The 18,703-nt window shown below is 32.9% G+C and overlaps 1 protein-coding gene across 1 annotated transcript in view; it reads left to right on the top strand.

The window, feature by feature from the left end:
* Window positions 1-818: 818 nt before the first annotated feature.
* Window positions 819-18,703, top strand: part of LOC133191195 (MAM and LDL-receptor class A domain-containing protein 1-like) — a 74,535-nt gene continuing 56,650 nt past the window's right edge. Inside the window, exons 1-6 of the mRNA XM_061326926.1 lie at window positions 819-882; window positions 8,311-8,403; window positions 10,484-10,554; window positions 14,445-14,615; window positions 16,032-16,112; window positions 17,121-17,225. Coding sequence (XP_061182910.1) covers window positions 8,316-8,403; window positions 10,484-10,554; window positions 14,445-14,615; window positions 16,032-16,112; window positions 17,121-17,225 — 516 coding nt within the window. The 5' untranslated portion in view covers window positions 819-882; window positions 8,311-8,315. The remainder of the gene's footprint in view (window positions 883-8,310; window positions 8,404-10,483; window positions 10,555-14,444; window positions 14,616-16,031; window positions 16,113-17,120; window positions 17,226-18,703) is intronic.

Below are 18,703 nucleotides of genomic sequence, written 5' to 3'. Positions count from 1 at the left end.
CGCATTTAGTGCACAGTAAGATGTGAATCAAGTTTTTTTTCATAGTTTTTTCATAGTAAAAATATGTTTTATAATTTAACAGACTGTTTGCAGATATTTCATACCACATTTATTTAACTGCAATGCCTTTTTAATATTTTTTCTCTACGTTCCTAATGTATCAAATAGATATGGTCCAATCACATTTTTGGTCCAAGATATTTAAAAGAAACGGATAGTAACAATTTCCTTTTTTCTGTTTTTTTTTATGAAACTGGTTCTACCTTACAACCTTTGAATAGATTAACCAAGATCATGTGCCTTGAATTTAAATCGCAATAACATACATGTACATGTATTAAGTAGGGGATGAAACTGTAGAAATAAAATGCTTCAAGTTCAACATAGGTCAAACAAAAGTTAAATCCCTTTTAAAATTCCCAATGATTTACAATTTCCATAGGAAGTTAAAACTCCTTTCAGCATGCAAGCATGAATTTTTTAAAATGAAATAAAGATCTGCATATGATTTGAGGCTAAACTCTACATGTCTGTATTTTAACTTGATGTTTATGGAGGATCATTGGATCATCCATTTTTTTTTAATCTGAAGTTTTTGATTTGTATCGTTTTCAGTTTTTTTTTTTTAAACATAGATCTAATTTTAAACTGATCTAAAGTTATATGACGTATACAAGCTGAGTAGTCTGTTGTGAACAGCTTTCAATACTTCACATATGGGGAATATAAGAAAGCTGATTTCTGGTTGGATAAAACCTTGGTAGTCTCCTCGGATTTTATTGGTCGATGATTCCGAGTATATAAGGCCTTGCTTGGGATCCGAGATATGGGAGAAAACCTGTTCAGGCTGTTGGTTTTCTAAAGCATTCCGCCTTCAGGAAGGTATGTTCTGCTCGTGCAGTTTTTAAAGAAGTTATCGTATTGATTCTTTTCTAAAATTATATCAATGTTATGGTGTTATATTTAAGCAATATACGTTTTCTCGGAATTCCGTTCTAGATTCTCTTGTCTAGGTCAAGTATTTTTAGATTTTGCGAGTATTATTAATCGAACAGCATGTGCATTTCTCTGTGTCATTATCACGTGTCGGAAAATCTTTTAAATGTTTGATAGGCACGTAAAACCGTAAAAGGAATAGTTCTAGAAGTGGAAGTGGGGTTTGGATTGAGTATATACATGTATCAAGAAAAACTTATGAAAAATTATCGTTGGTAAAAATTACTAATTCTGATTCTGTGAATGTTAGATAGAGCTCATCTGTGAGGCTCTCTTTTTTCACATACCTTAAAACAACTGAAAAATAAATTATTTAACAATATTTGCGTAACAGTGGGCTGTATATGGAAATATAAACACGCCTCTGTCATGGGTTCAGGTCTTATTTAATATAGACACAGTGAGCTATGGCAAACATATAAAAATAGCCCTGAAATATAATAAATAGAGAATATTACATAATTAAATCCATATCATATGTCATAGCAGCCCGAGTGGCCCCATATCCGCCCGAGGGCTGATATGGGGCCCGAGGGCTGATATGACATATGATATGGATTTCAGTATGTAGTATTCTATTTATCATATATTTAAAATACTTAATATGCGAGTTCACATAAAATCATTGAAGAATGTTTCGTGCATGTTCAGGACCTTTTTCTTTAAAATCTAATAAAGCAAATTTTAGGTCTTTGAAAACAAATTAAGTCCACAGATGTTAGTAAAGAATTCTTTTACATGTGCATGTATATTTAAATAAAATCAAGTTAATTGACTTTTAAACTTTAAACAAACGTTACTTCCGGTGTGATATGGATTTTTGCCCGCCGGTCCGATACGTGATATGGATTTTCGGACCGGTCCTTGATATGGGGTATTGTGACGTCACCCGTATCGCACAGTGCAGAATCGGTGTATTTACTACTAAGTATATGATAAAACACCAATATCATATCAATACATCATTCATACATAGCTCTTATTGATAACATATCCATAGTTACATATTATAATATGTATATGTTCAATCTTGATTAAGGGAGATAATCTTCTGACTAATAATCTCATAATAGGCATTACATATTTTCATATAAAGGCGAAAAAATATCACTACTTAAAACAAATAATTCCTCATTTTTCCGTGGAAAAAGGCTACCACAGATATGTGTGTGGATATGTTTACATCCAAGTAATATGTATATGGATTCTGTAATTTGATATAGTATATATACATTAAAATAAATATTCCATCAAAATTTAAAATAATCTGTTCTCTTTGAACAAAGTCTTAACCAAATATATGGATAATAAAATATTATGTAACTTGAGTATAACAATTTAAATTATCATTGTATAACATTACCAATCTTTATAATCATAAATATCTTTCATTAGTGGCCATTCATTCCATTAATATGAAGTGTAAATCGGATCTATTGTAATTGCAAATCCACAGGTAAAGACTGGACATATTTATTCACAATTAGCAATAAGGAATACTTAATATTAATTTAATACTAACGTAAGAATGGAAATAGTCAATCTAAAGAGTCATAGTCTGGAGTCCATTGTTCTTTCTGATATATTTCATTTTGTCAAATAAAATCTGCACAAAGTAGTCATGTTGCAGATTTTATTTGACAAAATGAAATATGTCAGAAAGAACACATTAAAATAAAATCTGGGTTCTTCTCAACAAGACAAAGAATGTTCAATTTGGCGGTATAACCAATGATCATAAGCATAAAACCCATCAAAACCAAGTTGACAAACTTCCAAACCTTTTGAAGGTAATTATATATATATATATATATATATATATATATATATATATATATATATATATATATATATATATATATATATATATATATATAGGTGTACAGGTAGAGCTACCCGAAATTTCGAAGAAATGTAGTGGTAATGTTGATTGACTTCCCGAGCTAGGGATATACAAGTGTGGATCCAACTTTAATAATTTTTATTCCGTTTATGATAGTTTAATTTTCAATTTATTTATATTTAATTTAAAACATTAATAAATCAAATCCACTCTATTGTATTAATTATTCAATAAAATAAAAGAATAAAATGCGTAAAAGATACAACACAATTTTTTTTAAAAATTAAATTTTTCTATGAATTTTGAAAATTAATGAAGAAATGTATTGTCTCAGAGCGGGAAATTGTCCTCGCCTTGCACGCCTCATTTCTTACGTGGAAATTCCTTCGAAATTCCAACCAGTGCTTTACATTTATCATGCGATGTAGAACGGTAAGAAACACAACTCGGTGCCTTGATTCTTTTATAAACAGTGTTGCCACTATTGCCATCCTAAACAGGCCCATAGCAACGGTTTCAAGGGGGGGGGGGGGGGCAACTTCCCAAAATATCTGAAAATCCACAAAAAACCCTAAACTGATCAAAAGTGGTGGGGGACTTCCCAAAATTATCTGACAAGCACACAAAAGGGGGGATTTACTGTCCGAATCCTGAAATTTGACAATGCTCGACCTTAAAACATCAATAAAAGGGGGAGGGGGGGGGCAACCTGCATCTAAAGGGAAAATTACTATAGCAAAATAGTATACTCGGAAAAAAGTGGGGGGGGGGGCTCCCCCGGCCCCTGTGTTCTACGGGCCTGCTAAAATTCTTTATCAGACTAAACTTTGTACATTTTTTTTATTTGTTTCGAATAAATCCTGATATAAATGACTTACTTTAAGGATAAATCAATCTGTGCATCTTTTTTTTAAATTTCAATTAACGGCTCTTGCTTAAAATATTTACATTTGATTTAATTTCGTTCAGAATTTTCCATTAATTTTTATAGCTTATGTCTGACCTAAGTTACCTGGTTCAGAGATTACCTTTATCATTATTTTAATTAGTTTTATTAACGGCGATGCAAATCAAAAATAATTTAAAAAAAAAAAAACAACGTTCTAAATTTTTTTTTAAAAAAAGTGCAATCACTCGTGAAGCATCTTTTTTTAAATAAAATTTTCTTTTTAAATTATAGAATATATTTACAATCTTTTGAAAATTTTCTTCTTTCTTTCTTATAAAAATCACTTCTTTCCTCAATCAGTAAACTCTGGTTAGAACTCAGCTGTATAGATATCTTATGTAGTGCGCTTTTCTATCGAATTGAATTAAACATATTTTTTGCAATATATATACAATGGGATTGGGCACAAGTTCTTAAAACTTATTTCGCCCTCTCCCTACATGAGAAGTCTATAAAGTTTGAGTTACATGTGTTACACAGTTTTAGAAATAAATATGATAAACTCACAACATGAATTTGTAAACTGCAAGAAAATTTATGATATACAAATGCAATACATAAACAATTACAATATATCATTTAAATCTGCCAGAGTGCTGAATATATGAATGCACAATGGAAAAAATGATATACATTTTCAGCAACACTTAGTGAAGTATCCCCCCCCCCCCACTGTAAAGTATATGGGTGTCAACAATATAAACCTTATCAAATCTCAAAAACTTATCGAAAAAATCTTTCCTGGCCTTAGTATAATTAGAACAAGAGAAAAACTAATGAAACAAACATGTCAAAAATGTACTTAAGGACGTTCGATCCTGAGCTTTTTAGCAGATTTTGGTCTGGAGGTTTATTTCTAAAATTCTGCATTATTTTTAAGTTCTAACATTAAATCTGGATTCTACAATGCGAATTATACTATATCCAATGAAAAAACCGCGATTAAATTCCATTCAAATAGGATTATGCCAGGAACTATGTTTTGTGGCGGAAGATTTTTAAGAAGAAAATGATCATTTTTTTCCCTTTCGAAATATATACTGTACTTCTAAAGTTTAGATTCCTATTTTTCCATGCTGGTTGCACACAGAGCTATTTTGTGCATTGAAATGTTTAATGCTGGTTCTAAAATATTAATTAAATCAGTTTTTTGTGAATTCTATCATCATATTGTGACAAATATAGAAAATATATTCTGAAACTCCAGGAAAAAATTGAGCCAATTTTATCATAAAATTAACAGTTTTTTAGTAATATCTAAAAAATAACATCATAGACCTCCACTTTTGATTTTCTTTTCTGAATATATAAGATAACTCTGATCAATCTACTTAAATTCAGCAAAAGTTTAAGACTTTAAAATATTTTTCTTGCTTGTTAAATTTTTAATGCCCGAAAAATGACATTTTTTGAGTGCAGAAAGGTCAAATAATTGATTATGCGAAGCAATTTGAAATTTTTTTTGGTCACAATTTTAATGTGTCTTTTTTAAGAGAGAATAATAGCATACTTTGTCCCATGATTTATTTGGATAAAAAATATTGGAGGGAAAACGTCGAAGATATTATTTTTGATTAAGACACAAATTAAGTGCAAAAAGGTCATTTTAAATGTACTGTAGCGCCAAAAGAAGCATATTGACCCCCATTTTTTGTTTTGATTTTTAATTAAGCTATGTGTGTAGAAGCTAAAAATATACTTGACAAAAAAGTTTAAGACTTTAAATATCAGGATCCAGCGTCGTTAAATCTACTTTATATGATTATTTATAAAGACATAAATATAAACAAGAAAATGTCTTTCTTTGTTTGTTAGTACTAGGATTAACGGTTGTACATATGTAGCTATTGCAAGAAAAAATTACAATACCCACTAATGCGGATTAAGTATTTTTTCTGAGCTGCAACGTTAATTCCTGTACTAACAAACAAAGAAAGCATTTAATTACATTTTCAACAATAAAATACTGTTATTTATTACATTTTCAACAGTGAAATACTGTGATTTATTCATTGTATAAAAGTGATATTCTCTCACAGTATGAAAGGATACCAAAGTGATATTCTCTCACAGTGTGAAAGGATATCAAAGTAAGTAAAATATAATTTCTGGCCTGTAATAAGATTGAGAAAGTAATTAAATCATCTTGAATGAGACTAAAACTGCCAATTTCTTCCCAAATATGTTGCTAAAATCCATATTACAATGTTTTCAATCTCAAAACTGCTAAGCTATGATGTCTCAACTGCTCAATTATGACGTCGCAGCCTATGACACATTGTTAAGAAAAGACAGAGGCAAAGAGAAAATCAAAGAAAATGTAATAAACAGAAAATTCAATGTTTTGTAGTTGAATAAGGAATTTATTTCACTCGTGAGAAAGGATTTTTTTTTATATTTTAACTTGTGCTTCGCACTCGTGAAAATATAAAAAAAATCCTGTCCCACTCGTGAAATAAATTCCATATCCAACTACAAAACATTGAATATCCTCTATTTATTTATTGAATAAAAGTAATTTTCTGTCATAGTGTGAAAGAATATCAAAGTGATATTCTATCACAATGTAACAGAATATCAGAAGTGCAGCAAAACACTCGATCAATTTTCTCTTCCTTTCACAAAGAATGTTGTAAAAAGTACTCCCTTGTCTGTAATGAGAGAGAGAGAGAGAGAGAGAGAGAGTATATAAACCATCCTGACAGAGACTAAAACTGCCAAAGTTTCTCCAGCTAAATGTTTACAATGCTTCAATCTTATAATTGCTAAACCGTTCAACTATGACGTCAAAGCCTATGACACTGTGTTACAAAAGACTGATGCACACAGAAAATCAAAGAAAATGTAATAAACAGCAGGAAGCAATTTCAGTTGGGGGGGGGGGGGGGCACAGCTATACATTTTCGGGACACTATCAACTATCAAAAATTCCTTGACAAGGGGGAAAAAAGGTCATCAGACATCAGACATTTTTATTGAGGGGGTACATGCATATAATAGCTATGTTTTCTATAGTAATCTATTTATCGGCAAAATTATTGAAGGGGGGAGGGGCACGCCCCCTCCCCCTAAGGACATGAACAGAAAATTCAATGTTTTGTAGTTGAATATGGAATTTATTTCACTCGTGAGACGGGATTTTTTTTGGTGGATATTTTCAGTCGTGCTTCGCACTCGTGAAAATATCCAAAATTCTGTCCCACTCGTAATATAAATTCCATATCCAACTACAAAACATTGAATATCCTGCATTTATTGTTTAAATTAAGTTCGAGAATTTTCCCGATAAGCTTTTAAAAATATATTAAATGTATCAAATTCTATTCCTGTAAAACTATGCTTGCTCCTTGTTGATTGCTGTAAGTGATGCTATATTTAAATTCAGATGGGAAATTTAATTTGGAGAGCACTAGAGGAAGTTTTGAACTGAGAAGCAAGTTGTTTACAGTCGTATTGGAGACTTCTATAAAACAACGTCGCAAACTTTTTTTCCTGCGTTAAAGATATGTTAAAAATTTAATTTGAAAAAAATTTCAAAATTTTTAGTTGGTTATTCTGGCTTAAACTTCACTAGGCAGTGCACCAGACTCACGGGAAATTTCTCTATCGTATGGCGAATAAAGCGAGATTGGGATTTGTTTACTGATATAATTATTTACGGAAATGTAATTCCATACAACTGTTTCAAGTCTACATTTTCCATTAAATGTGTCCTACCTAATTTGAACTTGAACTTTATCAGAAAAAAATTGACATAACCAAACGCCATGACATACAGGAAAATATAAAATATGCTTGGTTTATTTAGGGATATGCAATGTATCCATGAATATTCGCTTTGCATTAATTTCGTAATTCACACGAAACCGCTATTAATGAAAATTATTAGATAAATCTAACCAGTATTAAATCATTTATTCCTGGTTATTACCTCACTCTGTTAGTGATAGTTCTTCGTATTAACCTCCTTAAAAGTAAATTTTAACAAATTTATTATTATTGTTGAAGTTTGAAAATAATTTAGAAGACCGTCTTGTCCCTGAAAACAACATATCGTGAGTTCTAAACAATACTTTTCTGATAAAGAACACTTTCTATATTGAAAGTTTTCTTGTGTTTGTTTGGTAAGATAACATCTCTGGAGAATACTAGTCAATGAATCAGAAAGTTTTATTCTTCATGACGAAAATGGTCTTCTCGGCTGAGATGGTTATCAAACTACTGTGCTGAAATGAATTAATTTAATTTAATTAAAGTTGTGTCCACTGAACTGGACATTGACGGAACAACCCCCCGGGGTACGTTGGGTTGACATACAAACTTTTTAAGAATCTACGTACACACATATCGCGAAACCTAATTTACGTGACTGTCGATCCACCCACGTAGGTATATAAAACAGGCTCGATACCCAAACAAAAATCAGTTTAACTCCAAACAAAAACTTTCATTGTAATCCAAAAATACCTACATGTTTTTCGTCATATAAAGAGGTACTTCTGTTTCAATTTCATTTACCCAGCTGAGATGGGGACCAATATGAGGGTGCTGAGTTTGCTGGCGATTGTCATTCTGCAATGCCTTGTTGTTCATGCCCACAGAGACAGAAATAAAAGTAAGTGTTACGTAAGGAAAACAAGATGCATTAGTATAGAATTGCTATTACTTAATTCAGTAGAATTTTAAACAATAATATTAAAGATAAGATGAAAGTTAATTGATACTTAAAAGTAAAATGTTTAACAGGCAACTTAAAAAAATGTTTAAATTTTTCGAACCTTAGAAAAGAAACGAACAATATTATTTTCTTACTTGTTTTTTATCCATATAAGAAAATAAAATTAATGAAGCATATTTAACAGTTAAGTAGTATCGGTTTTGAAAGGTGGGGTGTGTGTGAAAAAAAGACAAATTACCTGAAAAATCTTTGACAAGCAAAAGAAAAAAGGAAACTGTCAAAAGTAGGATATCATATTACGGGGGGGGGGTGTCAATGTTTGTACCAATTAAATTATTAATACATTACCATGGAACGATTTGACCATATTGCAGCAAAACGTATGTGCGCAAGGGGGGTGGGGTGGGGTGGGGGGCTTTTCGACAGTAAAAGGTTAGGTTCGGGAAAAAAAGATGGGATCACCCCCCCCCCCCCCATACTACGTGCCTGTTTAATACCAATAATGAAATGAAGAAAGATGCTATATTTAAATGAACAAGAGGGCATTATTTAAATGTCACAGTTTTAATAATTTTTCCTAAATAATAGAAAAAAAAATCGCATTACATCCCCGATTTCAATTTCGCTAAGTCATTAAAATTGCTTTGGGAAGCTCCATTTCGTGAGGGAAAATATGCAACATTATTTCGTGACGTCTCGTTCTTGGATCGAATATCATTCACTTTGCGCTCCAGTATCACGGAAGTTAAATTACTGCATTGTTTTCATGCTGCGTGTGTGTCCTTGACATGTTGTAAGGTTAAGAGACTTGATCTTTCTGTTTTCATAAAGGGGGGATTAAAGCAACGTATTAAAGTCATTACATGTCTTAAATGTGCAATTAAATAGGGGGGAAACGTGTTTACCTGCCAAGTGAAAAAATTGCGTAGACCCCTGTTGCGCTAGACTTCACTGAATAGCCTAAATCCTGATCATTCTGATTTATAGAAAGAAATTAAATTTTATTTTTCTGTAATGAAAGTTGTACTCTTGACCAAATTGGGGAATTAACATCTGTTCTGGGATCACTTTGAGCTTTGAATTGAAATAACTTTAAAGTTAACAATTCGTATATACATGTATATTGAAAGATTGTATCTAGGAGTAGTATACAACCTTACATAATTAAGCCAGGTCGTATGGATGTCCCTTTGTTATCTTCAGATATAACTTGGGGCATTCGTGCCTTGTTAATTTTCTTTGAAATATTCTAATCAACTAAAATATCGACGGGAAGAATTAAACAGTCTTCCGTGACCATTGTTATTCTTGGCCTATCGTAATGACCTTTTTTTTTTACCCAATCGCTATGACAGTCTGACATACTTTCATGCTTTCCATTAAAGCTCGAGATTTATTTAACGTACAAAGATTTAAGTTTGTTTGTAATTAATTGGCAGACCAAACAAAACTTGCTATTCCTGCCTACTGGGCTTTCTATTTTAGTTTTTGCCTCCATCAAAGATTAGTTTTCCTCGACTGAAAATAGTAAAAGACGTCACAATAACATTTTGGTAATGTCGTAATGCAAAGCCAGGTTTTGTTTTGCATGGGCCGAATAAGGTTTTAATGAGTAATCTGAAGGAGAAAAATAAATACAAAAAACAATTAGCTGACTGAATGTGTTACTGTTAATCCTTTCTTAGGCAATTATTTTTTAAAACGCCACAAACTGGATTTTAGGAGTGATATTATGAGAAACGATCTTCGTCTTTCGGTGTCATTGAATATTTATGAATTTATAAATTTAATACATAGGTCTTGGACTGAACGCTCCTCTTTTGCTATAAGAACCTGATAATATGAGAACAGTATAAATTATATCTTATTTTAGTGAATAATGTTTACGCATACCCATCTTATATATGTTAAATATTCTACATCTATAATATTTCACTTTTAAATGTACATATTTTCTCAATAATTAGAATAATTAAGCATCTCCTTTATCATGATGTATGATTTCTTACATTTATAGTCGTTGGTAAAACAGAAGCAAGACAGATCCTTAATGAGCTTAGACAGAGGCACGACTCACACATCTCAAAGGTGAGGGTTTTTTCCCCTTAAGATTAGAACAAATGGTTTAATCTGGAAATTCTTCATTATACTATAACGAACCTCCCAGAGACACGCAAAAATTTCATCGTTTTGCCCGATAAAACCAGCAGATATTTAAATCAAATATTAATTAAGCACTGAATTAAAACATTTTTGACGCACACTGTGTCTGACGGCTCCGCTGAAAAATTGAATTAGGCGCATTTGTGTGATGTGAAAAAAAAAAAATCAGCACTGTCGATCTTGTCATTACGGTGGTACATTTAGGACACATAATTATTTTTTTTTAAGATATCAGGAAAAATTTATCTCGTGAAAACGAAAATTATCTCGTGAAAACGAGATAATATCTCGTGAAAACGACATACATGTGTTATCCTGTGAAAACGACATATTATCTCGTTTTCACGAGATATTACGAGATATTATCTCGTGAAAGCGACATATTTTCTCTTTTTCACGAGATATTATGTCGTGAACACGAGATATTATCTCGTGAAAACGAGATATTATGTCGTGAAAACGACATATTATCTCGTGAAAGCGACATATTTTCTCTTTTTCACGAGATATTATGTTGTGAACACGAGATATTATCTCGTGAAAACGAGATATTATGTCGTGAAAACGAGATATTATCTCGTTAAAACGAGAAATTATCTCGTTAAAACGAGAAATTATCTCCTGAAAACGAGAAATTATCTCGTGAAAAATAGATATTATCTCCTGTAAACGACATATTATCTCGTGAAGACGAGATATCTTGTGAAAACGACATATTATCTCGTGAAACGAGAAATTATCTCGTGAAAACTAGATATTTTCGTGTGGAAACGTCTTATCTTGTGAAAACGACATATTATCTCGTGAAATTCGACATATTATCTCGTGAAAATATTATGTCGTTTTCACGAGATAATATCTCGTTTTCACTAAATAGTATGTCGTTTTCGCGAGATAATCTCTCGTTTTCACGACATAATATGTCGTTTTCACGACATAATATCTCGTTTTCACGAGATAAATTTTCTTTGTATCTTAAAACAAGAGGCCCATAGGCCACATCGCTCACCTGAGCACATTGGCTAGGCAAAAGCACAAATCAGTTCAGTATTGAAAAGATTACCGGGGGGGGGGGGGGGGAGGGGTTACTTGAGAAGATTTAAAAAAAAAATTCCCATATATTCCTTTGTAAAAATTTGATCCCCCATTGTGGTTCCTCCCTATCCCAGGGGTCATCATTTGAACTTGAATCTACACTACCTGAGGATGCTTCCATATCAATATGACTAAACATAGCTTTCCTGTTCTTGAGAAGAACTATTTTTATGCGCCCGGATCGATAGATCGGGGGCGCATATTGTTTTGTCCTGTCTGTCTGTTGTCTGTCTGTTGTCAACTTTAACCTTCGCCATAACTTTTGAACCATGAGAGATAGAGACTTCATATTTAATATGCTTACTCCACTAATTAAGCTCTTTCAAATGGCACCAAGTTCAATGACTTTGTGACCTTGACTGTGACCTATAAGCTAAAAATAGCCTTTTTGAACCATCGCCATAACTTTTGAACCATAAGAGACAGAGACTTTATATTTAGTATGCATACTCCACTAATTAAGTTCTTTCAAACGACATCAAGGTCAATGACCTTGTGACCTTGACTGTGACCTCTTTGCTAAAAATAGCTTTTTCGAACTTTGTTGCTGCCGGGTGTATAGTGTTTCACAAACACATCTTGTTCCTATATATTTCTATGTAAAACTTTGAACCTCCATTGTGGCCCCATCCTACCCACGGGGGTCATGATTTGAACAAAATAGAATCTACACTACCTGAGGATGCTTCCATATAAATATGACTCATCGTGGCTTTGCTGTTCTTGAGAAGAAGATTTTTAAAGATTTTTCCTATATATTTCTATGTAAAACTTTGATCCTCCATTGTGGCCCCGCCCTACCCCCGGGGGTCATGATTTGAACAAACTTGAATCTACACTACCTGAGGATGCTTCCATATCAATATGACTCATCATGACTTTGTTGTTCCTGAGAAGATTTTTCAAGATTTTTCCTATATATTTCTATGTAAAACTTTGATCCTCCATTGTGGCCACGCCCTACCCCCAGGGGTCATGGTTTGAACAAATTTGAATCTACACTACCTGAGGATGCTTCCATATAAATATGACTCATCACGACTTTGCTGTTCTTGAGAATGAGAATTTTAAAGATTTTTCTTATATATTTCTATGTAAAACTTTGATCCTCCATTGTGGCCCCGCCCTACCCCCGGGGGTCATGATTTGAACAAACTTGAAGGTACACTACCTGAAGATGCTTCCACATGAGTTTCATCTTTCCTGGCCCTATGGTTTTTGAGAAGAAGATTTTTAAATGATGCATTTATTTTTTTTCACTTATTCTTAATTATCTCCCCTTGAAAGAGGGCGTGGCCCTTCATTTGAACAAACTTGAATCCCCTTCACCCAAGGATACTTTGTGGCAAGTATGGTTGGAATTGGCCCAGTGGTTCTGGAGAAGTAGATGAAAATGTGAAAAGTTTACGACAACAACGACGACGCCAACGACGACGACGACAGACAACGGACAAAGAGCTAGGTTCACTCTATGCATAAAATGACCCTGTAGATAAACCAATTTATCAACTTACACCTTATGTCCCTTTCTCAACATCAATATAAAGTAGAGACTTGGCGCTTTCAGTTTGTATATAAAAATTTCCTCTAAAGAGTCCAGGTACTGGAAAACAGGTTGTGTGAATTTGCAATGTTCTTGAATTTTGCAGAAAACAGGTGAAATTGAGAGTCTTCAACAAAGAACTAAAATATGAGCACACCCCTCGATCCAAAAATTAAAGTATGTTTTATCATCTTAATAAGCAGTTCTTTCATAATACATTTGCACATTTTGGATCGGAGGTTGTGCTGTATACGAAATATTGAAAAATAGCATCATATTTTGGCCATTTTTAAAGAAATATTCGGGATATGTGAATAATGACGCAATTCATGGCGTCATAATGCATTGACTAGCACGAAAATTACGTCATTTTTAGTAGAAATTCAGTCACCAAGTGTTCAAGTGAAATTTATTACCTTGTCGACTAAAACTATGCAGTTTTAATTTTTCAGAAATTTGCAGGGCGAAAAAAGTCCCTAAGTGGCCCCTGCTCTTTTGATCTGAAAAGCTCACTTGAGCCTTTGGCTCATGTGAGCTAAAAAATAACTACGTGTCCTAAATATACCACCGTATGTTATGGCACATTAATAGTCAAGAAATGTTAATTTAAATCTGATATTTATATTTTCAGATAAATTTCTTTATAGATTAAGTTTGTCTTTGCTAGTTTTAATTAGTAAATTGTACATGTACATGTATAGAACAGCCGGTTCCCCTAATTCAAAAGTTCTCGTTTGCTCTTGGTGAAAATGTAGTGCAAGGATTGATTTAGAAAAAGAAAGTGTTTTGTGTTTTATTTCTGTTATTTAAAATTTTAGTTTTACTACAGTTAAGAAAATACAAACAGAATAAGGAATATCACCGTTCAATTCAAGGTTTCATGCAATGACTGTATAACTGAAAGGTTTGGAATTTGTCAAAAAGAACCCTTTTTAAGAAATATTTTTCTAAAGAAAAAAAAATGGAACAAAGTTGCGCTTATGTCATGTTCTAAATTTAGAATTTACCGGGTGGGAGTAAATACAAAATTTAGAACATGACAACTTGTCATGTTCTAAATCTTGTATTTACTTCCACCCGGTAAATTCTAAATTTAGAACATGACACTTACAGTGTTTGTTGGGATATATTTATTGATAGATTAACTTGTCATGAAGGTCTTTTTATTTTTATCCAGAGGTCAGCAGACATTAATTTCGGACAGGAAGATGAGGATATTGACCAGTTGTTGCTTCGAGCTTTAAAGAAGGAGGAGGAAGAGAATGGCGATAGCGAAGACAACAACGACGACAGTGGCAAGGGAGGCAACTCTAATGATGGGGCTAAACTTATAGAAGAAGCTCTTAAGGTAGGGAAAGACAGGAAGCAGAAATCTTTACACAGGAAGTAGACACCCTTTACACATGCGCGGATCAGAAGAGGGGGGGGGGTGGGTCCGGAGTTTTTAAGTGGAAGTACACAGCAAATGAAAAATGACTTTGGACCCCTCCCCCCCCCCCCCCCCCCAAAAAAAAATGTTGACCCCACAACCAACACCATGAAATAGTTTTTTCACTGGAGAATGGATTTTAGGTTATTTATTTATTTATTTTTGTTTATTTTGTTATTTACTTGTCAAGAAATTTCTGGGTTGAAATATTTTTTGACTGTGATGCCCCCCCCCCCCCCCTGGAAAAAATCCTGGATCCGCGCCTGTTTACAGACACCTTAAGATTGAATAATGATGCTCTTTGTGAGTTTTCTATTTTTTTTTATCCTAAAAGCATCCGGTAAGTAAAGTCTAAAATATAATTTTTAAAGCATAACACGCACTTATATGTATCATTTGAAGCATATGTGTTTTCATTATGGTTTGCAATTGCATTCAAACATTCGCTTTGTTGTTGTATTGTATGTAATTAATACATATTTAAATTAACTACATATTTTGCCTATTTAATTTCAGCACTTAAAATTAAATCAGGGAATCACATCACTAGATTTTTCCATTAACATCACTAGAGTTTTCAATTAACGATTATGAGAACCTAAGGAGAACTTAATATAATCTGATTTTTTTTTTCCAAAAATTGTTTTACGGTCGAACAATCCCCTGATAAGAGAGATAACTTCCCAAGAAAATAATCCTAAAATATCTGATAGTTTGTCTTACCAGAGTTTAGTAGTACAAACCATTATATAGTCAGTTCGTTCAAAATCACTATAAGACGCAAACCTTCTATTTTCATTTGCTATCATTTTTGATAGTAGCTAATAACATTTGATCTAAAACATTTGCACCTAGTTTTTTCAACTGTTACAAATTGGGATATTACTATTTCTTAATAAACAATTTAAAAGCTACATTAACTTGTGCTGTACCATATAAATAATATTTTTAATTTATGTTATGATAATGAATTGTTGCCTTTTCTGTTCATTCTATTTATTTCACATCATGGTTAGACATAAAATTTTTGTCTGAAAAAGTAAGCACCGCTTATTATTTCAAACTATTTTCCATTTGAATCTAATTTTAATTAATTTAATTTGTGAAATTTAGAGCAGAGGGTCGTTACATCTTAAAAAGAATGTCAAGATTTATCGGCCCTCAGAAAAGGAAGAAAACTCTTACTTCGATACATTGCTATTACCGGGTTTTATATCAATAAATTGTCAAATTTAATGATGGAATAATCTTATTCACTCATAAGTATTTATAATCGACCTGAAAGATGAGATCTGCTATGTTGATTTTGTTTAGAGATATGTCTAATGTTTACAGGGTAACGTCGACCCAGATTCTGACGTGGTAAACCTACTAGAGAGTATGTTTGTGGATGAGGGAAACAGGCACAATCTACACGTAAGTCTCAGAAACACTTCCGGTTCAGTCTATAAACTTTCTAAACCATGATCTTTGTTTCTACATTTTTGTTGACTAAATGAACATTCTTCATTCAGTTGCTTTTTTAATACACATGTATATCTGTGAAATAATTGCACAGGATATTATCTTAAAAGATTTAAAGATATACGTATTTGGCATAATATAAGATTTATTGAGACTAATATTGGGCCATTGAAGGCGTACGAGTAAAGAATAACACACAAAAGAAGAAAGTCAAAATTGATAGCAGCAACATGGCATTAAACAAGAGACCCAAGGGCCACATCGCTCACCTGAGCACTTTGGCTACTGCTAGGGGAAAAAAATAAGTTCAGTATTAAAAAGTTTAAATATATAAGTGGTCCCACCCTACCCACTTCCCCAGGATTCTTCCATATTCCTATGTAAAATTTTGATCTTCTATTGTGGCCCGTCCTTCCCCAGGGAGTCATGATTTGAAACTTGAATCTACACTACACTGTATCTGAGGATGCTTCTGTATTAATATGACTAATCATAGCTTTGCTAGCGCTGTTCTTTAGAGAATGGGTTTAAAGAAATCCTATATATTCCTATGTAAAAATTTGATCGCCTGTTGTGACCCCGCCATACTTTCAGGGGTCATTATTTGAACAAACTTCCATCTATGCTATCTTAGAATGCTTCTGTATTAATATGATTAATCATAGCTTTGCTGTTCTTGAGAAAATTTAAACTTGATGTTTCCTATATATTCCTATGTATAACACTGAGCCCTGTTGTGGTCCCACCCTATCCCCGGGGGTCATGCCATTAGCTCAGGTGAGCTGAAAAAGGAACTAAATACAGAGGATTATATACATGTAGCAGATGGGGATTATCTAAATATTTTGCATATAATTAATGAAACAACTTTAATAAATGATATTGTTCTTATAATATTTCAAATGTCACTTAACGTATATCGTTAAAACTTAAATGCACGATAAAACATTTTTATTTCAGCCTGATGGTATTGATAAGATAGCTCTTAAGAAAGGGAAAGTCTTTGGTGACACACACGACAATCATAGACTAACACAGCAACAACTCGATGATTTAAAAAACAACGTAAGTCAGCGAATTCAAAGATTAATTAACAGTAATTGAATTTTTCTGTTGAGTCTTTATATATGTAATATAAGATTATTACATCACGTCAGCCCCCACCTCCCACTCCCACTGTTTTATTTCAAGTCAAACATTTAGACACCGAGATATGATAGTATGATGGCCGTATCTATTGTCAACAATTTTGGTATATTTTGTTTGCTTGTTTGATATTCTGGTGGATAATGTCTAACTTCAGAAAATGTGTTTATTTTAGCACCGTGTCACTGGCATTTTCTGATTAACATTATCATATCTTACAAACGGTAAATAAAGTCAAGAGCTTTCAATTCCAGTGTCTTTCTGAATTAGCCTTGAACTTTGACCTTGAAATAGGTAACACATAATTTATCTGTTTTGATGGTAGCGGAACTTTATTATTATTGTCATGAAATGAGACATTTTCAATGCACCTTGAAATTGTTATTTTATTTTAATGCTTTGTTTTTGGAACTTTGATCGTCAGATGTCGATAAATTATGAAATATTTTCAGTATTGCCTTTTAGATTAAGCTTAACCTTTCATTTTGCATTGGTAAATTAGTTGCAATCTATTTTGTTTAGTGAACTGGTAATTCATATATCTGATGATGTGTTATCATATAGTCAATTTTGTGCATTCTGTCTTGTTGCTTTTCTTCGAGTTTTTTCTTCAAAACCCTTTGTTTATTTGTTTGTTTAAGACCCTTTGAGAATTTTTCACTCATATTAAAACACCACCACTTGCCGCAGGAGGGCTACAAATTTAGATCTGTACTCGGCACTTACTGCCTTTGAGCAGTGAGGGATGTTTTTCGTGTCAGTACCTACTGCGAAACAGGACCTCGGTTTATACGGTCTCATCCGGAGGACCGGTCTCCACGTCCAGCAGTGGGATCCGACCCGCGATGTAAGGAACAACTCATTACTGGACACGTCTGTAGAGCAAGCGCTCTAACCACTGTGCCACGCGGGCGACCAAACTCCTTATATGCTTTTCCAAGAGTACACTGTATTTGACATTGATATTTACGCGAATCTATTTTCTTGGTCATTTATCGATTTTATACATTTTTAAAACTCGCCTATGTAAGATTCTACTACCTCCTCCCTGTGTCAGTAGGTAATTACCTAGCTAACAGAAGAGGTACCTTTAAAAAATAGTGGGAAAGCAGAAAAAAAGCAGAAAAACCATTTATGGATAACTGCTAGGGTGGTGCTCAGTTTGACACAACACAACACAACTCATTGTTAAGGAATTGGAATGGTCATTTATTTAACTAATAAATGACAAAGTATTTTGCCAAGAAAAACAAATAAAACAGTTAAAAATACAACAAACTAAAAGCACAATACCATAATTCAATAGAGGGATTTGTGGCTTGTTAAAAATTCCAAAAATGCCACAACCCTAAAAATAGAATATAAAACATCATACACACAGTTTTGTTACATTTTGT

Source organism: Saccostrea echinata, unplaced genomic scaffold (genome assembly GCF_033153115.1).
Source record: "Saccostrea echinata isolate AGI-Se365-2 ecotype Australia unplaced genomic scaffold, CSIRO_AGI_Sech_v1 ptg000023l, whole genome shotgun sequence".
NCBI classification, from domain to species: Eukaryota; Metazoa; Mollusca; class Bivalvia; order Ostreida; family Ostreidae; genus Saccostrea; species Saccostrea echinata.
This window is presented reverse-complemented; position numbering and strand designations above follow the sequence as displayed.